Below are 24,425 nucleotides of genomic sequence, written 5' to 3'. Positions count from 1 at the left end.
ATATCGATTTGGAATAAAGAATGGGGCTCAAGGGATGAACACTCAATCACACTGTTGACCAATGGAGGCGAACTGGATTTAAAAGACACAATAAACGAGTTGCAGTATCTGGCAGTCAAAGTGAGACGATAGAGACAATATCTGCACCAACTTTGCCCTACTCTCACAGGTGGCAATAAGCTGTCCCTGCAGACAGGGAGAGCACAGGCTACGACTGTGATCACCCTGTCTGCAGGAAGCCTGGCCAGTGAAGCTGAATAAAGACATGCTCCTGACCCAGTGCATCAGGTGTGGGAATATCCTGTTAGTTCCCATGCATCAAAAAAAGAGAGGCTATCAACCACAGTTTATAGTAACACAGCCTCTATTTTATGTCACTAACATGTCCACCTTCACAACTGACCTTACAAGAAAGAAAGAAAGAAAGAAAGCTAATTTCGACTGCTATCTTATTCACATGGGGTCGCCACAGCGGGTAGCACCGCATATTTGATTTTTATGCCGGACGCCCTTCCTGAAGCAAGCCCCAAGAGATTTGTGTCTCCTCTTGGGATCGAACCAGGGATCATTTGCTGGTTAGATAAATGCGTAAAACACATGGAGCCACTGCAAGTGACCTTACTGTAGAATGTAAAAAAAAAAAAAAACCCCAAAAAAACCTGTTGTTTAATCAGGAGGGTAGAAAAAAAGCCCTCCACTCCCGTGTCAGTGGACAAGACACACAGGCAGTACAGCCATGACAAGCATTTCTATTATAAAAAAAACAAAATAAAAAAAACAGCTGATATGTCAACACAAATTTGCTGGACACCCACAGTACGTGGCCAACTACTTTAAAATAACCGGATCGACCGTCTCCGTCTCCCCAAGCGCGACGACAGCGTGACTGTCCGTTTTCACAAGCCCCATCTGTGGCAGCTTGTAGCAGGACCGGACCCGCGGAACACGGCATCTGAAGCAAGGCAGCCTCTGTGCAAAGCAACACGCTCCAAACACAGCAATTTTAGAGCGGTCAAATGCGCGGACTTTCCAGCTGCTGCCGCCGACACCAGACCTTGAACATCTAGTTTCTCTGTAAACTGTTCGATCCTTACCGCGTGTGTGAAAAGCATACACCAGCCAAAACTAATAATGACTGAAGAAAAAAGAATGAACAAAATAAGAATGAAATCAAACAATCAACATGCTCAAGACGCCAAAACATTTACAGAAGGAAGGAAGGTGTTTGCTGGATTCGTAATTTTTATTTTTATTTTTAAAGCGCATTGGAATTAAAATTCTAGGAAGGTGAAACAAGCTTGGTAAAACTGAACCTTTCCCGCTTAACAACATTTACAACCGGCAGATAAAATGTCTGTCTTTTCTCAAAGAAAACCCAAAGCAGTCAACTTTCTGAGCCGTGCACAGCGCTGAGTTGAGAGCCCCACGCCGCTGAGTGTATCGCCTTGCGCCCTCCCCTCCCGCAGCTCTGTGTGTGACTGCCCCCGGCCGCTCGTGAACTTCCCTCACAGCCGCGGTTTCCTCCCCCATAAATAAAACTTACTTTTCTCTGGCTTGGCTGTCGGACGGCACGTTGCTACTCTTGCCTTTGGCGTACATGCTTGCAGAGAGCTCCGATTGTCACGCACCTGTCAACCCATCACAACCTCCCTGGGCACAGCCCCGTCACCATGGTGACACAAGCAGCGTCGTCTCCCATTGGATGTCCTGCTGTTCAGGACCGCCCGTTCTCCATGGCTACCGCCAGTGAGTGACAGCTGTGTGTCCACGCCCCCTTTCAGAGTAACTCCACCCACCTCCTCTTTCTCTCCATATAGCTCTCTTTTTCTTTCTGTGCTCTACAGTCTATCCTTCTGTCTCCCTGCCTGTCTGAAGTCTGTCTGTCTGTCAGCATCTATTCCCTTCCCATTCCCCTGATTGGAAAGGCTCTCCTGCCATGTAGTCTCGACACACACAAACACTCACACACACATCCTCTTGCTTAGTGCAAACTGAGAAGAGGAGGGGGGATTTGAAACAGTCCAACTAGGATTTTTAAACAACTGGCTTTGGATGCTCCTTTTATAGACAATCACACCCTCTACCGACGCACACGCAGCTCACTGCACAAACAGCTCCAGCAAATAACTGCTTTTCCATTGGTGTTTATTTACATAGGTGTGAAGACATCCAAACATGTGGGAAGCGGAGCATGTCGGGAACAGTCGGGCTCTACAGAGAGAGAGAAAACAACACATTCTTTTAGAAGATGTGGTTGCCTTATAAGCCTTCCTGTACATACATCATACGTAGTGCTGCTACAGTGCAGCTGCAACACCAAGAGGAAATGTTCGGGAAATCCGCTGAAACACTAATGTCACATCTGCTGAAAGACAGCGAGGGTGATGAGCATTAAACTTTGTAGGACCACCTGTAGGAATTCCTGCTACATAATGTATGTGAGTTTGATCAAAAGCGGAACCCCCCCAGTCCTCACGTGGGCAACATGCACTAAAATGCTTGTTTGATGGTAATAGGAAACACAAGTTTGGATACATTTACTATCCAGTGTCTCAATAGCACACTTTCATGCTTACATATCATTCTCAGTGCATTTACTTCACATCAGGTATGTCCTCTTGCTCTGTGACAGCTTGGATAAGCTATAGCACCCTTGTAACTTTAAGATGGTTAAACAGTTAAGAAAAAAGGATGGATGGATGGATGTTCACAGAAAGTAAGCGCCTTTCTGTGGTCAAAGCCTGCAACTCTCACTTCAGGTAAGTTAGCAGCTTGCTGGGTTGATTTTGCAACAACGTTCTCCTGCTGAAGCTCGCACACAACACAAAGAAGCATGTAGTATATACAGTGCATGATAGTAGCTGAGTGAGAATCAGTGATAGAAACACTGTATGTATGAGTGTGGCTGGAAAATGCAGCAGGGAAGAAGTGCTATGTCATGCTGCTATGACCGGCTTGGAAGCTAACAGAGTAGAAGGTTCAGTCCACTGTCACAATATACTTATCACAAATCCACTGAGTCAAAGCACTCTGGAGAAAAAAAAGACAGGCTACATCTCGGTATAAATGGCACTATAGAAGGCTGATTCCCAGACAGTAGTAAGCTCTGGAAAAACACAGACTGTGCATGCGTGTGTGTGCATGCGTGTGCGTATGTGTGTGCGCACTGGGGGCGTAGCACAGGGGCAGCAGTGTTTATGCTTACGCAATGCTCCCGTGATGTGACCCAGTTGGAATGGATGCATGCTGCCTCACTCTCTTAACTGAAATCTCACTCTCTCTTTCTCTCTCTCTCTCTCTGTTTCCCCACTTCCCCCCTCCATGTGCCAAATAAACCCCGCTCCCCCTGGAGAGAGGCGGTTCTATTTCAGACAAGCAGAACTTTTGGTTTTGGGATGAGTCCCTCGGGGTCGATCACCATGACAACCACTCACAGGCGATAACCATGTGTTCCAGAGGATGGAGGAGCAGGAAAGAGTAGAGAAAGAACAAGGAAAATATAGAGGAAGCAGGAAAGAGAGAGAGAGAGTAAAACAGATAATGGAAAGGTTAACAAAGGTTAACCCATTTGTTGTCATGTTTCTGTGTGAGAAGCAGGTAGGTATGTAGGTAGAGACTGACTGTATGCACTGAGCACAAAGTGCCAGTTCTCATTTATCAGGTTTGTCTGGTACATTGTCTCTTTTCTATCTATGCCAGATTCCTGAATCTTTCAGAAAGCCTAAGGTGGGGTACGTTATGATATCCTTCATTGTACAAGAGGCTGCAGACTGATCAGCAAGTCAGCTCAAATTCAGCTCATTCCTATAAAGATGCAAACTATGTCCTCAAAGTTAAACTTTTTCTGTTTTATCCAGTAAGATACACTAATTGACCATCCATCCATCCATCCATCCACCCATCCACCCATCCATTGGTTGAGGGGGCAGCAGTATGAGCAGAGAAGCCCATACTTTCCTCACCCCAGCTACCTTCTCCAGCTCATCTGGTAGAACACCACGTCATTCCTAAGCTAGCCAAGAGATATATATAGAGAGTCTTCCTCAAGGCCTCCTCCTAGTAGAATTTGCCTTTGGAGGCATCCAGGAGGCATCCTAGTCAAATACCTGAACCACCTCAACTGGCCCCTTTTGATGAGGAGGAGCAGAGTGAGGAGCTCGGTCATCAAGCTCGGAATGACCAAGCTCTAGTAATCCCAGGAACTATGTTGTCTGGGTCAATCTGGTAGTGATTCAGAAAACCCCTATGTTGAGAAAAAAAATCATGGGTCCAGTGTACCCTGTCTGGGACAGGGTTACCTGGGTTCTACCCAGTTAGTGGCCAAACCTTAACCCACGAGACCTGGTTGGGCCGTAGGGGTTTGGTGCGATAGAGGTTCAATGCTTTGAGAATCCAGTTCTCGTATTTCAATTCCCAGCTTCCAAAACTGACTCACAGTTAATACAGTTCATACAATAATTAATTGTGAAAAATGGCTGAAAATCACATATCTGTTGTTGTCTATAGAAAAAACATAAACTCACATTTAATAGAAATTTACATTTAACTATTACATTTGCTCACCAACCTTTCTGTTCCACTGGAGTATAACCAAAATACAACAGAATTTTTACTTTTTTTTTTTTACAATATTGAAAAAGAAATTACTAATCAGTTAAAGTTTGAGCTTTTAAAATGACACTATATGTACAATACTCCTGGTTCACCTACACATTACACATACAGGAGCTATCTGGTCATGGAAACATACCACGAAGCTCCCAGCGCACCGTGTTTTTGCTGATGTTAATGCCAGAGGAGGTTTGGAGCTCTACGGTTACGGAGTGAGCAGAGCACACTATGTGCCTCACCACTCAGTGATCCCAGCTTTGCAACTTTATTTGGTCTGACACTTTGTAACTGAGTTTTTGTAGTTTCTAGTTCATAAATGCTTCTACTTAGAAACAGAACTACTTACAGCTGATTGTGGAATATCTGGATATGAAGAAATTCAATGAACTAACTTACTGCTACAGTGACATCCTGCTACAGTACCGTACTGCTTGAATTTAATAAGCCTTTTAGAGCAACCCATATATTTTCAAAGATGTTTGTAAAGGCAGGCTGCATGGCTAGGTGCTGGATTTTATACACCTGTGGCACCCAGACTAAAAACGTGAATTCAAAGATTAAAAGGTGTGACCCCCTATTTTTAACCATTTAGGGTATTTACATACAGTTAGGCAGTGAGGTCCAGTAGTTTCCAAATTGGTTGCATCTTCTTACAAAAGGCCATAAGAAAAGTTACTTGTGAAAGGACTGCTGGGATGGGAGAGAAGAAAAATTTTATTGGACAAATTAGTATTTAGTTGTTGAGACTTCTCACTGATGTTTGCTTTTTATGTGAAAACTGTGAGCTTCTTTTGGCCTTGAACAGTTATTTTAAACAAAACCACCAGAGAAGTTTGGCGCCCACATTTTTCTAAAAGGTCTCTACAGATTGTGACTCACTATAAAAAACTTCTCTCCTGTTTTTATCATCTGTTTTCTTCCTCTCTACTCCTCCTTAAATGATGTTTCTTATTCCACCTAATAGGCGCTCTTTATTAGCTTTGCATCTTCAAGTCATTTATAAGCAAATGAGCATATTCACTTACTAAAATCGAAAATACAGTCAAAATCACAGTAATCTACGGGGTAAATCCAAAATCCGCCCATTTCTTTTTCTCTCTCGATACTCTGAGGCACACTTTGTTTGCCTCTTGTATGTCACATAAATAGTATTAACACACAGTAGGCAACACACACATACACGCAAGTAATATATTTTCCCCTCCCCGGCTTTACACCAACTGCCTTGGTATTTTGGCAAACAGCCTTTGTTTACCGAGCCTGTCGATGGGCTATGTAATCGTATATTTCCACTGAGAGTGTCTGTTAGCAAGGACGCTAATTAGCAAACGATTAAGCTCTCACACAAAAGAGGTTCTTCAGATTAATTGGTACTGAAGTTTACAGAAGCTTGTGTCTCAGTAAATAATTTAGCATGAACAATAGTATACCTTGTCACACTGTTTTGTTTTGTTTTTGTTTTTTGTTTTTTTTGTTTTGGGGGGGGGGGTCTCAACTAAACGCTGGTGTCAGAATTAGAGATGTAACGCTGTTCCAACAGTTGTTTACTAAAGTGGACAGCGGAGGATAGACTGAGCTAAATCAAGACAGCGCCGGTGTTCTTTCAGGTGCATGCAGTCAGAAGCTCACCTGTTCACCTGCTAAAAATGCTTTCTCTTGCAAAAAGAAAAAAGAAACTAGGACACTGGGAAACATGGAAACACATAATACAAATGAGTAACATGCTAATGCACAAAATGCACACACATGTACAGATGTTTGCATGTAGATGCACATATGAATAAGGTGACATAAAAGAAATAAAACCCCTCAGGTCCACGGGCATCTTGAAACTGTCTCCTTTAAACAGCATTTGCTGTTGCCACCCCCCTTTCTCTTTGCTGATGAAGAGGCTATCCCATCTGGGATGGGTGTGTGTGTGTGTTGGGTGTGTGTGTGTGTTTGGGGGGGGGGGGGGGGGGGTTACAAAACTCTCTCTATTACTGTGTAAAAAAACCATAAAAGTTGCATTCATAAGCACAGTGATACTTCTGATATTGCCCGTATAAACAATTTGCCTGTGGGTGTAATTTGATTAGCACTGTAAAGCGAGGCAACTTACAAACTGGTTACACAGTTTATCTAAAAGGAATCAACAAGGAAGCGCTGCAGCCCCAAGATCATCCAGACTGGGCTGTGAAATAAACTTGGCATTCAAGGAAAAAAAACGTGTTTGCTTCCTGCAGCTGATGCAACAGGGAAGCAAGAGTTGAAAACATCCTAATAAGCATGTCTAGTATCATTCTACGTCTCACCGACTTCAAGCAGTCGTGAAAATACAGGCCCCGCTGTGCCAACTCTTCTGTTCTGATGCTGGTTGACTCAACAAATTAATGCCTGGTTGTAAACTAGCCTGTCAGTTCTTTGCAGGGAATCAACCAACCAATATGTATTTAACTTGAAATAAGATTCCTCGCTAGTTCAAGTGCTGGCCTGTTTTTGTTTTTTTGTTTTTTTTTTAAAGGAGTTTGGACAGCCCAGCAAACATTTAATGGCGCCATCAAACAACCCCCCCACCCCCCAAAAGAGAGATGCAGTGTATACAGTGGTGTTTAAAGTTCAGCGAAAGCATCATCTGTAGCATCATGTGGCGCTCATGCGGTCACATTTGTTTCTAATTTGTTCCCAAGAATTTTGCAACATGGAAACATAACTGTTGACATGCTGTTCTCATTCAGCATTTAAGTTTCTCAGAGGCATAAAAATGTAAGAATAATGGCAGAGCCAGAGTAAATGCAGATCTGAGTTGCTGATTCATACACCAATTAAGCAGCTGTTAAATGGCTTATTACTAAAAAAAAAAAAAAAGGGCCTTGGGCATTTCCACTCAACAGATGTTCAAACATTGTGCAGATGATATCACTTTATTATAATGAGTGACTTGCACACCGTGATGGCCACTGTACTGTATCTTAAATTAGAAATAGCCACTATAATGATTGGTAAATGAGTCTACTGAAGACTCAAATAGTCACGGTGATTGGAAGATGGTATAGGTGTTTTACTATGGGGGCAGGCAATGCAACAATCCTGATTCAGACATGCAAAACTGACTTTTTTCAGTTTAATTTCTTCAGTTAATTTGCTGAGATGAAAGAGCATTTCATCCTGTGACTAAGCAGAGAAAAAAGAGCAGTTGAGCCAAGGTGGAAAACTCCATCACAATTAGATGTATGCACAGGCTTCTTCTGAATTCTGAGCAGGTTTTCCATCGGTGAAATTCCTGATGATCTGAGCTGGGCTGAGCGTGTGCTGGGTGCTGATGTGACTAACAGAACACTCCAGCAGCAGAGCCCCGATTGGGCTGCCGCAGAGGACTCTGGGTAATAAGGCTGCAGATGAGTGCGACCCAAAAAACAAAATGGGAGCGTGGGGATTGGATGAGTGTGTGTGTGTGAGCATAAATGTGTATGAGTGTGCAACAAAGACACAGCTTGCATGCTGCCAGCCAAAAGCACATTCTCAGATCTTCAACACTGAGAGCACAAGGAGCTTAAATAAAAGAACAGACAGGACTATACGCATTCTTCAGGTGGTACACACACAATTTCATGGCAGTGATCTCCTTTTCCTGGTATCCTAACTAAAGCCACTAAAACAAAGCCGAACCAAAGTGAAGTAGGCTAAAGGATCTCAAGAAGCAAGACGTCATGCCATGAGCTAAAGAAACTCAAGAATAGATGAGAAACAAAATCATTGACATCTATCAGTCTGGAGAGGGTTACAGGCCCGGAACGCCAGTGAACCATGGTGTGAGCCATTATCTGCAAAAGGAGAAAATTTGGAACAATGGTGAACCTGCCCAGGAGTGACCAGCTGACCAAAATGACTCCAAAAATGGCATCAATGGGAGAGTTCAAAGAAGAAAACCAGGACCTAAAAGGACCCAGAGCCTAGTCTCACATTTGTGAAAAACATCTTGATGATCCCCAGGACTTGTTGGAAAATATTCTTGAAATTGATGCAACAAAAGTTGAACTTTTTGGAAGGTTTGACTCATCCAGTGAACACAGCATTTCATAAAAAGAACATTATACCAACAAAATGATGGTGGTAGTGTGATGGTCTGGGGCTGCTTTGCTGCTTCAGGAAGTCTTGCTGTAATTGATGGAACCATGAATTCTGCTCTCTACCAGAAAATCCCGACTGAGAGTGTCCTCAAGGAACATCTGGCCTATGCAGCAGGACAGTCCACCTCTGAATGTCTCAAAAAACCAAAAACAAAAAGGAAGGTTTAGCTGTCACCTAATCAATGCTTTGGCATGACCTTAGGCAGGGCATTCATGCTCAAAAGCCCTCCAATATGACTGAATTAAAGAAATGTGGGGCAAACTTTCTCCAGAGATGTTAAAGTCTCTTCTCTCAATAGGGTGACACAACCAGTTAGTTTTTCACATAGGGCCAGGTATGTTTGGATAACGTTTTTCCCCTTCATTGTCATTTAAAGCTGTATTTTGTATTTACACAAGTTGTCCTTGTCTATTATAAAATTTGTTTGATGATCTGAAACTTGTGTGACAAACATGCAAAAAGATAAAAGGAAGAGGGCAGTGTAAGTTTCAACACTTCTTACTTATAATCCAAGTGAATAATTATCACTATAAGTCCTGTTACTACTAATAATAATGATAACCTTTATAATGAGAAGAATAACAATAATAATACAAAAAAATTGTTGTTTTAGGGCTAAAATAAGACAAGCTATTCTTTTTTTAATCCCAAACTTTGCAAATTTCTGAAATGGGATATTGGAACTAACTCTGCACTTCTCCTCAGCTCTGTGGAGATTTTCCACATCTTTAAGCTCTTTGGTTTTCTGACTCTGGTTCACTCTCTTTTCTCTCATGAGTGTTGCTTCCAGCCACAGCAGGCAAACGCTCTCATTAAACAACTTCTAAAAGCCTTCTGTACACTACAGAGCAGCACCGGGAGACAGACAAAGTCGGCTGCAGATATTTCCTCGAGTGTTGATAGGGACCAAAAAAAAAAAAAAAAGGAGAAAGTATTGTGCTTTTAAAACAATGTGAAATGAATGCTAATGTAGCTCCACTGCTAAGGGATTTTTAAATAGGCAACCAGTTGCTAGTACAACTTTAAGATTAGCCTGCTAAATACCTAAAATAGATATGAACAGAGTGGCCGAAAGTAAATGTAAGATAGCTGTCTGTCTCATCTAGGCCCTCACATCTCAGAGTTCAGGCAACTTTGAACTCAATCCCATAATACCAATTAACAGTAAAATATTAACTTTTATTATCAGCAGTACTTATCCATCTGTATTTATCACTGCCACAGTATTTTTCCTGAACTACCCCTTGCAAATCCCACACGTAGGGGCTTTAATATAAAATCAGAACAGAGGTTTTATACTACATAGGATTGAAAACTCTAACCTTGGTGGATACACCTCTCAACCTTATGTCTCCTCTAAGCTTAGATGATGGATGGTCCTGCATCAAGGTCAGGACAGAGGTTGTGTGGCCATATTAACAACCCTCTTCCACTGATAGACTGTCAGAACCTTTGCGTCTGGAAGCCTCCCACCGGCCCCGATGTAAACAACTGCAGCAGCAGTGAGAGCACTACAGTGTGCTGGAAAGGGTCATTTTTTCATCCCAACTTGTCTTTTATGGCATTTTAGTGCCTGATAATGTGATTGTCAGGGACCAAGCAGTAAAGCATAAAGGACACAGGTGGTTTTAATTCAAAAAGGGGTTTTATTGACCCAAAAATATGAAAATATATTTAACAAAGCCAAAACTTAAACAGGCAGACCAATAAAAGAGGTCAACTCAATAGACTAAACTCAAGATAATAATTAACAAAACCTCAAACAAACATAAGATAAACTGACCTGCTGAAATGACACACAGGGGAACTTAAATACTGGTTTAGCTAAACCAAATGACACACACGGGGGAAAACAAAATGGCTGCCATATAAGCAACTAATACAAAACGATTAAACAAATATGAAACACCCCCCAGGGCAATGAAGCATGTGGTGCTATCCAATTAGGCTGTCAGTGGTACTTCAGGTCTCCCAGCCCTTTGCCACACCTTTTGCCAGACAGGAGGAGAAGCCAACCCCCAGGTAACTCAAACAAAGAAAGATGTATTAATATAACATAAAACAGAACTTTGACCTTGCAAGGTTAATATGTGTGCACGCCATATAAACATTGGAAGGTGTGATGGAAAAATAAATAAATTTAATAAAGAAACAATATTGAACAATAAGTAGAATATTTTAAAGTAGTGACTGTAAATTAAACTAAGGTGAATCAACTGGTGGTGAGGTGTGGAGCTTACCATGTGTGGCATGCCATCACAGTGATCAAAGCTGCATTACCCTTAAAAGGGAAATGGGAAAAGCTTAATGAAGAGTCAAGGCAAAAGTGATTCGAGTGATGACATCTCTTTCTTCCCTGATTTATAAAATAAGAGTTTTGAGGGGAGACCGAGTGGATTTTTAAGCATTACCACTGTTGGCTAAAAGATTTTCCATACTTTTCAAGGCAAATATTTGATTTATACAAGCAGACGTGTGCAGAATTTTAGAAGTAGGCTTGTTAGTGTGTATCTTTTGTGCGTACATAGTTTAAAAATATAGGGATTGCCATGAAAACCTACAAGATATTGCTTCCCACAGTAGTAGTAGCAGTGACTTTAGTGATCCCCTGCCATTCTCTCACTAGAAATGCCTTTTTCTTATGTGAAACAATGACAAACGGTCCTGCTGTGGAAACTAACAGAATCAGAAGATTTTATTTAAAGCTCCAGACACAGGCAGATGATGAAGAAGAACGGCGATCTGGCTTTGACTGTAGAGCGCCACTGTCTTCATGCTCCACTGCCTGCTTTAAAAGAAAGAGTGTTGCTCTGTTCCTCGCCGAGGTCTTAGGAAGGTGAACGGTAATTGCTGAGGGAGGATTTAGCCTGACGATGGAACAAAGCACCTCTTTTGTTTTACTGAGGTAACTCTTATACTCTGAGATGGAGCAGTACTTTAGACATTAACTTTAGACATGAATATAGCATGTGGGCTGACAATTGTGTGTGGGTTGTTTGTGTGTTAACCACAGGCAGTGAGACAGACACTCTGACTGACTGATTTGTAGTCTACATTACAGAACCCTGCAGTTTCTGACTCACTAGCTGTAGCACTGGCTCTGTGGTAATGACATCATGGTGGCAATAGCTTTTAAAGTCCGACCACAAAGAAACACAGACCGCAATCTGTGATGTTCTTTTAAAATAGTATTTTTTCGTACAGTTACTTCATCTTGTGGTAAACTTCCCATAGAGCAAGAAACAGGTCGTCTCTCATTGTGCAAATAGTGCAGAAACATCATTACAGGAACGGGGACTGAATTAGTTAACGTAAAGACAGACATGAATTTAGATATTTTTAAAAAAGTCTCTCACAAACAAACAACAGAAAGAGAATAATTAGTTTGTTTAAGAGGAAAAATAGTAGCCCGTGCTTTAGAAAAAACATTTTAAATGAAGCACGGAAATGAAATAATAAAAGCACACAAAAAGAAAAAAACAACAACAACAGAGGATATGAAGCATTAAGTGGCACGATTGTTCTGAGGTGATTTAGCTATATCTTCCTGCCACTAAATGAACGTGTCTGAGTGTTGAGCTGTCAGAGGCTGATAGAGAGCTTGGCTCTGCCTGGTTGTTGGGTCTTTCAGCACCCTTCTTGAGCCTTTCTAGTCTGGACCAGCATTGTTTGTGGAGAAGAAAGCTATCAGAGGATCTGCACAAGATTAGGTTTGCCAACTGTTCCCTTTGCGCTTTCCTGTTTTGCCGCAGGAATTCTATCAGCCAGTGCAAAATAGAAAAGAAAAGACATAACTGAAGAAAAACGTCTGACATAGTTAATCCTTTCCTCTCAGCATGAGCCTTATTAGAAATGTAAAAGTTCTCTTTTGAAGCTCTATGTTAAATGTTTCCATCAGACACTAAGGTTCCTCCACATCCTGGTTTAAGGAATAGTTATGAGATTTTAGAAACATGCTGAAGTTAGATGAGGAGATTGTGTGCACAGGGCTCCTGCTTTTCAAATGAACAATTCATATTTTTACAGTTTGGTACTGAAAGCTGTGTTTTCAGTTCCTATTAATTTTTTTGTCTTTATCCTGATCTAACTAAGCTGGAGACGAAATTTCCACATAACCATCAGGAAGACTGCGGATAAGCATATTTCCCCCAATTTTGAACTGTTTATTTTCATAGTACGTATTTGGATTTGGTGTCATTTGTCATACATTTGTAAGACATGATGTGCACAACTAAGCTGCCTCAACTCTTTCCACATTCTGACTTCCTGTCATTCAAATCCACCTGATGTATTTTCTGTCTTTGCCTTCCCAAAATTTTTTCCTGCAGTGCATGCATCCCTCCTATGTCTTTCTCTTTCAGCTTACCGCAGTTCTCTGCCTCATCTTTTCCTTTTCTCTCCCGTCTTTCAGGTTCTCTCCTTGTTTTCACCCTCATACACCTCCTCCTCCTCGTCTCCTTTCCCTCTATCTAAATTGCAAATGGCAGCAGTGCTGACTGCCAGAGGAGCTCCTCAATGTCATTAGAGCTGACCCTGTGGATTAACTAGAGGAGAGAGGCGGTGTGTAGAAACTACAGATCAATAACGCGGCTTATCCTCTGGGTTCTTTTACTTCACTTTGGATTTAGGTCTGAATTACTGAAATGTCTGCTCTCCTCTTGAACAACAAACAACAGGGTTACATGTAGCCAAAACAGAAATCATTTCAGAAATCAAGATTGTGAAGACATTAAAGTGGTGAAATGTAACAAGAAAAAAGAAGAATCACAAGCAAATCCACAATTCGAGCTCATGTAAAAAAACAAAACAGTCTGCAATACAGAAACTTTGATAATGATGGAAACATGTTGCACGAACCAGCTGACGAGATCAGAATACCAGCTGCTGTGTGGTTTAACTAACACTGTGATGTGATATCTCAGAGATAAAGATATGGATAGGCAGATGTGTGCGCAGCCATCATACTATGTGTGGTTGATTTACTGAGTTGGCAGGAAAAGTCAAGTCACCATGAGCTCAACTAAACCTGATAGGTGCCCTTATCAGAAACTGCTAAGCCTATTATGAATGGTCGTGTGTGCTAGTGCACTCAAGCAGTACACACACACACACACACACACACACGCATGTGAAGATCTGAATCAGCAGATCATGTTGCTACAACTCTCTAGCTTAATAGCAAAATGTGCCAAACACTCATTCACTTTAAATTTCCAGATTCACAACAACCAGGTAACTTTTACTACACTGCCTCAACTCTGAGAAGACTCATTGCAGGACTTCAGATCATTCACTCTGTCATTCAGGTCTTTTTGACTCAAAAATCTGCTTTGAAGATAAAACAGGTAAAGTGATTATATTCTCCCAAACATTTCAGTTTGTCTGTCAGCAATGTACCTGCGTAACGACACGATTTAAAACCAGTGTCTTGCTAATTTATCTGTTTTGTGTGGTTCAGCCCTCACGTTAGGTCTGAATGGTTCACTGTTTAGTGGTTAAGTATCTTAATAGACAAAAACCATCTTTCCAAAAATGATCAGGTACAAGGACGGGACTGAAAATGAGTGAAAAATAGAAAAAAGGCCAAATCTAATGTTGTAAACAAGTTGCAACCTTGAAATAATAATTAACTGTAAACAGTAAAATAACTACTAGCTAAAGTTAATGAACTAATTTACAGTTTAAAATGGCTCTGTGAGGTTTTATCTTTTATTTTGTCCAACAAAGGTAAACAAAAGCAGAGGAGAAATGGTTCCTGTGCTTTATATGTTATCTTATCCACTAGCTAGACTTGGTGCTAGTGTTAAAAGGATTGTAATTGTTAACAAAACCAAAGTTCTTCTGCAACAGCTGGGATCTTGAGCTTTCCACAAGTGGCGTCTCCAGCGCTATTGCAACAATAAATTCTTTCCATTGTTTATAAGCCTGGAGTCTTTGAGTGGTTGAATAACAGACATCATTAAAGTTTGTTGATTAAACCGACCTCTGCTTTTCAGCTCGTCCTGTTTTAAAATGCAGCTGAAGCGCTGTCTTGAGATTATGATCTAAATATTGCAAACAGTCTTGTCAAACATTTACATTTATAAAGGCCCGCACACACACACACACACACACACACGCACACCTAAAACATATAACATAAACCATAAAATAAATGTTCAGGCCTTTATAATATTGGCACCAGACTGGAAGGTCGGTTTAATGAAAGATGTTCTTAGTAACTTCTCTAAACTCGATGGTAAAATGTGTTCTACTGGCAGCGTTGAACAGATAATGTGAACGGTTATCTGTGTGGGGTAGTCTGTGATCGCTGTCAGTCACTTGTATATGTTTTAACATCCTGTATGTATGCACTACAAAGCAGCAAGTCTCTTACACGTAGTGATATTTGGCTGCCGAAATCACAAACTCCCGTATGTCCTTTGCACTGCATGTTGTGGCTCACTATACTCTCCAGTGAAATTAAAGAGGCTGCTGACTGGTCTATTCCCTTCTCAAAAGTGGCAAGCGAGCAGGTCTGAAAAGATATGTGTCCAGGTTAACTTGTGCCAGGACTTTTTAAATGTCGTGAGCTGTCAGTTTTAATGGGTCATTATCTTCATTTTATGGCTGTATTGTGTACTATAAACCCATCAAAGGGGAGTTAAAACACTTCTTATTAAAGCATAACACAGTAAAATGCCACTGCAGCTTATTCAGTGAGTAGTTCTGAAATAATTGATTTCCACATAATGGAAACATGACATTTGGGTTTTGCAATGGCGAGTGATGTTGTCAGTATGTTTTTGTATAATAATGCATGGCTTTACAATATATGATAGAGTGCCTCAATAAAGTATGGAGTGCCATCTAGTGGTGTAACAATTACACATTGTTAAAAGGTCAGGCTAGTTCAACTGCAGTCATGTCAAGGAAAGCCTGCTCTCTTTCAGTTCTCGTAACAAGACATTAAAAAAGTGAAGTACAAAACATGATATATCACACCATGTTATTATCTATTTAACAGAAACTGAGCCAAAATTCAGAAGCAGTGTACAAAAAGCTAAGTACACCCTTCATAGGAATTAAAAGGGTAAGTAGCAGACAGGTGCTGCTAATCAAATGCCAACTGATCATCAGCAAGTGTGAGCACATCTAAAGCAGGGGTTTTAGCAGTTTGTGGGTCTGTGTTAACACAATGCCAAGCAGGAAAGACATTACATTGTTACTGCACATCAATCTGGGAAGTGTTGTAAAAACATTTCCAAACAATTTGAAGTTAATTATTCATAAGTGAAAAAAATATATATAAAACATTCTTCAGTGTCAAACTTGCACTTCAAATTTTGATTAATGTTTATCATTAAGAAATATACTTGCTTTGAAATATGAAAGTGTAAGTCTCTTAACAACCTCGATGATGATAGTTTTTTCTAAATGTTTCATTGTGGTTACAGTCTGTCTCCTCTTATAATAAGAGATCACATTTAGATTAGAAAAACACAGTTAATTAGATGAGAAAAGCAGTACCTGGAGGCCAAAACATTATTTTGAAGCATGGAAGAGGAAGAAAAGCAAAAGGGGAAAAAAGGGATTTGGTTGTGTAACCCAATAATACCTGTGTAGACAGATGATTTTATATTATGTACAGTGCTTAAAAAATTCACAAAGCCTTCTGTCAGAAACACAGGAAAACATAAATATTTTACAAAAACTTTATATTGTTATTTACTTACTATTTTTTTATCAGCTTTTGTAAAAATGTTAACTTAAACAAAAAAAACAAAACAATAATTGTAATACAATAATAATAATAAAAAAAATAAAAATAGATTAAAAATATATAATTTTGATTAAACAGCTGGAGAATACTGGTGTAGTTATTTTGGATATTACCAGTACTGTTAATTTAGGGCAGCTGTGGGGCATAAGCATTGGGTGGTGCTCTAATAAATTGGTTGTACTGTATAATATAACTGTTTCTTACAATCTCCAGTTTGTCATAAGAATGCTATCAATATAAACCAATCTAATTTAATTTTTTTTTTAAATAATCTACATACGAAATAAAATATGTAATGTAAGGAAAGATCAAATAAAATAAATTAAGTAATTGAATAATAATAAATTAAATAATCGTAAATTACATTCAGTGATATTTCCATAAGAACAAAGTTAATCACACATAAGTTAATATATTGCAGCAACACATCAGGGATTTTACAGCGTCATAAATATGAATATTTATCAAAACATCAGGCTCAACTCTACTAAAAGTAGATTAGTTACTTTCATGTAAAAAAAAACAACAACAAAAAAGGTGGTTGTGAATATCTCAAATGTAAAAGTATCGGGAGCTGCTTGAATGGAGAACGAAAAGCGACAACTTTAAAATGCTTTCTTTTAATTTCCACGGATCCACGGAGGTCACGGAATACTTGACCCGTGACTCCGCCCAATGTCAGGGCGATCCCCCCGGAGTAACGTGTATGCCTACGCAGTTTTATTTTTGTTGATTAGAAAAAAGTTATTCGATTCGGCCGTTCTCACTTTCTGTCCGATTGCATTTATCAGACGTATTAAACTTTTTCTTTCCTGTAAGACTTGTCTTTAGTTTTGTTTCTCTGCGATGTTCGAGCAGACAATCCGAAATTTCAAAATCAATTTTATCAGGCACGATGGACGAAATAGTTTTTCCAGTGGCGACCAAATCATAGGTCACATCTCTTTTGATCTGTCAAAGGAAACAAAGATCACTTCAATAACAATGAGGCTGAAGGGAAACGCGAATGTGCACTGGACCGCCGGAGGAGGTGGAGGGAAATGGGAAACGAGGAAACGTTACTCTGCAAGGCTGGACTTCTTCGACTTAAAAGGAGTTATTTTGCAAGAAGACAGGGGTATGCTGTTACTGGTGCTGTTTGGACGCAGTGATACATGGCAAACAAACAGTCACTGTCTTTGTCCTTTTCTTATAGCTACTCGTGGGACAAAACTTCAACTCGGGACGCATGTGTATCCGTTCACATGTCAGCTCCCACTAGGGTGTGTATGACCATTTAACTGTGAAACACCCACTAGCGTGTGAAGCGTTTTACTCAGGGAGGCATGCTGACAAAAGTCTTTACCCCCTTCCTGATTTCTTAGTTAGTTTGTTTTTTCATCAAACAAATTTTAATAGACAATGATAACCTTTAAAAAATGCTAAATGCATTTCTGTTTGTTAAATCATGAATGAACGGTGAATAGCCATGTTATTTTGGAAAGCTGAGTTTAAGTTCACAAAAAGCACCCAGACCTGATTACTCCCAGACGTGTTGAATCAAGAAATCACTAAAACAGAACCTGTCTGACAAAGTGAAGCAGGCTAAAAGATTTTAAAAAAGTCCAGGCCTCGAGGGCCGGTGTCCTGCATGTTTTAGATGTGTCCTTGATCCATCACAGCTGATTTAAATGGCTAAATTACCTCCTCAACATGTCTTAAAGTTCTCCAGAGGCCTGGTAATGAACTAATCATTTAATTCAGGTGTGTTGACCCAGAGTGATATCAAAAACCTGCAGGACACCGACCCTCGAGGCCTGGAGTTCGACACCCCTGTATGAGAGCCATGAGGGACACGTGAATGCTGCTCTTTACCATGAAATCCTAAAGGAGAATCTCCAGACATCAGTTTGTGACTTTGGTCCTATGCAGCAGAAAAATGATCCAAAACACACCAGCCAGTTCATCTCCGAATGATTCAAAGAACCCCAAACCAAACCACAACAAACCACACAAAATGAAGGAGTCCTGACCTAAATTTGATTAAGATGCTTTGGCATGACCTTAAACAGGCCGTTCATGCTTGAAAACCATCCAGTGTGGCTGAATAAAAATTATTCTGCAAAGAAAATTGGGACAAAATTCCTCTACCGAGTGTGAAAAACTCATTGCCAGTTATTGCAAAAAGCTTGATTGCAGTTCTTGTTGCCAAGGGTGGCACAACTGGTTATTAAGGTTTAAGTGACTTTTTCACATAGGGCCAGGTAGGTTTGAATAGTTTCCCCCCCTTAGATCTTCATTAAAAGTGCATTTTGTATTTACTTGAGTTATATTTGTCTGCTATTAAATTTGATTGCCAATTTGAAAAATGCAAGTGTGACAAATATGCAAAAAGCTAAGAAATCAGGAACTGTAGATTTGACTTAAGTAAAGAGCCACTGTTAAAAATGAAGGGATTTTGGTAGATATAAGATAAGAATGGGCCCTTGGTTTTTAAAAATCAAAACCTACAACTTGTGTTGTAGTTCAACCTTTTGATTCATTAACATAATGCTTGCTTTTATTGTTTATTGTAAAACTGTTGAATCTGTATGCGCCTGAATCACTTTTTTCCCCCTATCTTTTCTATTATTTTGCATCCCAGAAACTTCCCATCGTCCTCTCGGAAAAATAGCATATACCTTGACAGTGGGCATTAATAGACCGTGGCATATGTCCAAGGACTTTGTGACAGAGCTTAAGTTTGTAAACCACATTGATACCAACCAGCCAGGGTTGAATGTAAGTGGTGCATTTTCAGATGAATCAGCTGCGGAGTCCTTATTTTTGTTGCAGTGTCTGCAGTTTCTCTGTAAACAAACTGATATTTCTCACAGGACTCCCTAAGTACACCTTGTTCGACTAATTGTCCCAGGAATCCTTTTAAGTGAACCAAAATTTGAAATTACTTGCCACACCTATGTTTTTCCTGCATTCACAACTCAATATGTTGACTTTGAAAAAGCTCTGCAATCCCAGGTTTGCTTTGTTGTACTTTCATTCAACCCTATGGGAGCAATTATTGTACAAGAATGATTCAGAGTTGTCTAACTGCATTTAGAGACAATTTACATCTTTAAAATCTGATTATGTTCCAGTTGTAACCAACACAGACTGAATGACCACTATTATATTGAACCTTGTATTGTGCTTCAGTTGTTCATGTTCTCAGATGTATTTTTCGAATAAATGGACACAAACCAGACTGTACACAAGCTCTCACTTCTAATAAATGAATCCCACCGAGGCTCTGAGTAACTATGGGACCAAAAGTGATGAATTTAAGATTTTTTTTTTTTTTTTTAGTTACTGTAACTATAGCAAATGTTGGATATGTTTGGAGTTTTATACAGTTCCACCATGCAATGCCAAAGGAACCTGAGCTGCTACTGCAAATATGCAGTGAAACAGAGAATGATGGGATTGCTCCATTTCTTCATATTATTCTAAAGCCATTGTTTGATTGAATATGGTCCGCTGATGCTCATTTTGTGCAAATTTTTCTGCATAAGAGTAATAAATAGGTGTTGATTTCTCGTAATCCCAAAAGCAAAACAGTTTAGTATTGGTATATTATACTTTTTTTTTTTTTTATCTGTGGCACTATCAGTGTGTTGTTTTTCTGCAGGCGCCACTCGCAAGTTCAAACAGCGTGACACCGTGTAGCTTGTGGTGTAACTCCAGTCCCGTCACTCTGACAGTCAGTGTAGCGAAGAAAGCTTTCACCGCTGATATGGTTTCCATCCATCAGATAATCGTTTTATCTGTATAATCAATAATAATAGTTAAGTTTGAAGAATTTGATTGAAATAACTTGCCACTTTGTCTTTTCTTCCACTAGGCGAAACAGTGAAAATATTTTGTGAATTTAGTAACCCTTCATCTAAAACAGCTACTCCGAAGGTGAAGCTGCAACAGAAACAGACTTTCTACACCCACAGTAAGCGCAACAGGAAGATGGCTATCAAAACTTTGGCGTATGTGACAGGAGAACCTGTTGGTGCTCAGGTTTCTTATGTACGCACTGAGATCATGCTCGCTATTCCCTCGTCTGCATCTTTAACCATCTCAGAGTGCAGCATTCTGGTTGTTGATTACATTATTGAGGTTAGTACCTGTGATGGGTTGAGAAGTCATGGATGTATTGATAATCCAGTTTACCTCAGCTGTTCAGACAGCAAAAGCCAGTTTGGATCCATTTCTTTTTTTATTCATTAAAATCTAATGAGCTTCTGTTTCTTGTTTCCTGCAGGTTAAACTCCACGTAGGAGCATTGGATGAGGTCGTTGTGCTGTTTCCAATCATCCTGTGTGATACCCCCGTGCAAACTTATCCCCCAGTATGATTGTAAGTAAAATTTGTTTCTACTATTACAAGGTAATAATACATGATGCAGAATGGTATGATATTGCATTGGGGGTGGCCTTTTTTCCACTTGTGAGTTTTAAATGTTCACAGCTTAATGTCGACTTAATATTGTATTAAAAAGTCTCCCTTTTGGTCAAAATGCAAAACATCATCTGTGCACCACAGTCCTGACGAATAAGGCAATAACAATAACTCGGGGAAGAAGAATTATGCAATGTCATGAAAAGAAAATCTGTGTTCACAGTACTCAGGGGTTAATCTGACAGAATTCATTGAGGCATTTAAACATTTACTCTTCAGTGTTGTCACAGTATGCTGTGTGTCGATTAGAGAGCGATAAGGACCCATAGTTTCAGACACAGATGGCAGAGCTTCATAGAAAAAGGTGAGCCATTTATTTGAATTGGTACAAAGTTCAATAAACAAAATAACAAAGCCCCAAAATTAATAAAACATAAATCTATTAAAACCATGAAGATATTAAAAAACAGAAATCAAAGGAGAACACAGATGACTCAACAATGATGAGACTGTATATACATACAGGGGCTTGGTTAGGAATTGAGGATGGCAATGAGGAGATAATTAAGACATTTAAACACAAAGCCAAGCTCACAACAAGACACAAGAGGGAGCTAGTTAAATAGTTAGAATAGCAACATAATGGTTTGATTCCATCCCTACAAACCTGTTAGTTGTTTTTTCTCAGTCTAACTGTAAATAAACTCTGGAATTAATTACAAACCTAATTTTAATCTTAACTTTATAGACAATATTTTTTGAACAGATTTTTTTTAAAGAAATTAGTGAATGCATTTTATTTCATAACATATAGCACATATACCATGAGAAAAATCTACTTTTACCTCAGCATTGACTTACAGCGAGCATGATGTTTTCACCAGCCTTTCATTTTTCCTTTGTGCAGCAACACAAGGTGTTTTTGGGGATCCACATGGAGCATATCGCCACTGCTCTTCCTACATGTGTTACTGTTCATATGCCATTCATATGTTGATGACATGCAGTTGTACATGTTAATTTCCTCTGATGACCTCGATGCATCTTTCATTTTATCTTAACCATTTTTTTTTTACCTGTTTACCTTTTTACTTTAAATGACTTAGATACTGTTTGTGCTAGAGACAAATTGTAAACAGTTTACAGTTTGTTTTAGTCTGCTTCACAGTTTACTGATATCTGGTGTATTGTAAACAATACATCAGATATCCCTGTAAACTGGGATATCTGGTGTATCATTGAAGCACAAAGCATTCACAAGCAACTGCTGTCTGATCACAGATAGAAAAATCAGCTCTGCCTAGATTTTATCGCGTGCTGATGATACTTGTTTGATGAATTGGTTAATGAAGATGATACAGCCTAAATATGACTGGTTATACTAATTATGTGTTACCCTAACTTTACATTTTCATGTTGATAGTAGATTGAAGTAATACACTCAAAATCCTTTCAATAGTCAATAGAGCACCTTTATGCTTGTGTTCCTAGTACGGCGATGACTTATTCATTTATTAAATCCCACTAAGGCCTCTAAGGTCATCAGGCAGAGGTCTTGTAACAACACTCAGAATAAGATCCAAATCTGTTGTGGGTGGTTTCAGTACTCGCTCTTACAGAACTTCAAATATATTCCCACACCTGTGTCAGAAGACTGTGTATATTTGTATGCTTTTATGTGTCTGTATGTGTGTTTATGCTTCTTGTACAGTTTATTACATGTGTTATGTGTTGAGTGTTATGTTTGATGTACATCAGGTTTATGCTTTATAATCTCATATATGCCACTTTTTAAAAAAATCATCCCTACAGCCATCTGTTACCAATTTTCACATGTTATTGTGAATGTATTTGTATAAGGTGTGCTGTACTGCAAAGCTGCCATGGTGCGCATTGGCTAGACGCGACGTCATGAGTCACAGCGTATATCACTGCATTCGGGTGAAGGTCAATAAGTGTTGGTGTAAGTTTAATAAAATCCTTGACCTTTCCATCTCTGAGAAAATATGTGATGGCTGTCAGAAGTTTAATAAATCATACTATGGAGTTTCTAACACTAAATTTTAATGGAGAGAGCCAGTATAAACTGCAAGACTGGAGGAGAATAGCCAGGTAAAGGATGTTAAAACTGGAAAGTCTTAGAATTGGAAATCTTTCTTTCCATCTACATGATGTGAATAGTCTGTGGCGAAGTTTTTCATCATAGTGACTGAAGAAAAAGGAGACTTGTGTAACAGTGTCATAGTCCAGTTTTGGAGAAATTATCAAATTTATAAATTTATATGTACATATTCACAAACGCTGCATGTTATATTGTCATCATTTGCATTTCAACTGTTTATAAAAATAAAAACAATTAGTAGAACATATATGTGTGTGTGTGTGTGTGATGTATTTCTTACTCTTAAAGATGATGTGGTGTATGTCAGCGTTCCCCAAGCCCCGGGCCTCGGACCGGTACCGGTCCGTGAGTCGTTTGGTACCGGGCCGCGAGAGTTGAGGCTCAGGTGTGAAATGTTTGGTTTTCAGGGTTTTTATCGGTTTTCAGCGTTATTTTGTTATCGTTTTGATCGTTAACTCGGTTTTCCTGGGTCTTTTCACGTGTGTTATGAATAAATCTTCTTTTTTTCGGTACCGGTACTAGTTTTATTTTGTTGTATTTATCCGCGACACCTTAAAGGCCGGTCCATGAAAATAATGTCGGGCATAAACCGGTCCGTGGCGCAAAAAAGGTTGGGGACCGCTGGTGTATATTGATGGTAATATTTGGGCCAATAATTAGGTCAGTGTATCTACAAGTAATCACTGTAACATTTTGCCTCTTGGGTCTTTGTGATGCTGGCAAGAAGGGATACTCATAATGTGGTCATCTCAGGAGACATCCAATCAGAAGAAAGCCTGCTTAAAGGGAGGGTTGTCTACACAGTAGAAATAATAGATTTTACTGCTTATAAAGATTATTTTTAACTTTGAATTAAGCAAAGGAACTCCAGTGCAAAGTTAGAATAAGGAGCTTGGAATGAGCATAATAGGTCCAGCTCATGGTTGATGTTAAACAAAGATGGATGGGAAAACTACCAAAAGTGGCTTAAGAGTCGGGATAAAGTCTGGATGGATTTGATTCGAACGAGCAACTGTATTTCAAATATATGCTTAGAAAGTTAAGGCAAAGTTGACTCAGCAGAAAAGGTTTAACTTCTTTTTATTTTATTCTGTCTGATTTCACTCATTTTCTTTGTGCAACATTTTCATTTATTGTGACTAGAACAACAACAGTAAACAAAAGCAATCATGAAGCCACTCAATTTAAATCGTGGGAATTCAAAACAAAAACAAGTTTGTCTCCGGAAAAAGAGGTACATGCAATGAAATGTTTAAGTTCAAAAAGAACAAGCCTGCGGAGCTTTTATTTTGCCTTTCTTAGGTTTTAGGTAAAGAGCTGACAGGCCACACTGCTTTTAAATGTAGTATTTAGCTCTTAGTGAATTTGCATATCAGCGCTAGTCAAATTAACAACAACAGCAACAACAAAACT

General features: G+C 39.5%; 2 protein-coding genes across 2 annotated transcripts in view; one reads left to right on the top strand and one right to left on the bottom strand.

The window, feature by feature from the left end:
- Nucleotides 1-1,913, bottom strand: part of ssbp2a (single stranded DNA binding protein 2a) — a 56,721-nt gene extending 54,808 nt beyond the window's left edge. Inside the window, exon 1 of the mRNA XM_084945267.1 lies at nucleotides 1,544-1,913. Coding sequence (XP_084801393.1) covers nucleotides 1,544-1,599 — 56 coding nt within the window. The 5' untranslated portion in view covers nucleotides 1,600-1,913. The remainder of the gene's footprint in view (nucleotides 1-1,543) is intronic.
- Nucleotides 1,914-17,317: 15,404 nt separating this feature from the next.
- LOC146376043 (arrestin domain-containing protein 3-like) lies at nucleotides 17,318-20,818 on the top strand. The gene is made up of 6 exons (XM_084947245.1): nucleotides 17,318-17,600; nucleotides 17,679-17,745; nucleotides 18,916-18,923; nucleotides 19,107-19,243; nucleotides 20,130-20,230; nucleotides 20,341-20,818. Exons 1-6 carry the CDS (start codon nucleotides 17,330-17,332, stop codon nucleotides 20,717-20,719), a joined length of 963 nt encoding a protein of 320 aa, XP_084803371.1. The 5' UTR covers nucleotides 17,318-17,329; the 3' UTR covers nucleotides 20,720-20,818.
- The last annotated feature ends 3,607 nt before the right edge of the window (nucleotides 20,819-24,425 follow it).

This window comes from Perissodus microlepis, chromosome 12, assembly GCF_051167445.1.
Source record: "Perissodus microlepis isolate ML-2025 ecotype Zambia chromosome 12, ASM5116744v1, whole genome shotgun sequence".
Lineage (NCBI taxonomy): Eukaryota > Metazoa > Chordata > Actinopteri > Cichliformes > Cichlidae > Perissodus > Perissodus microlepis.
This window is presented reverse-complemented; position numbering and strand designations above follow the sequence as displayed.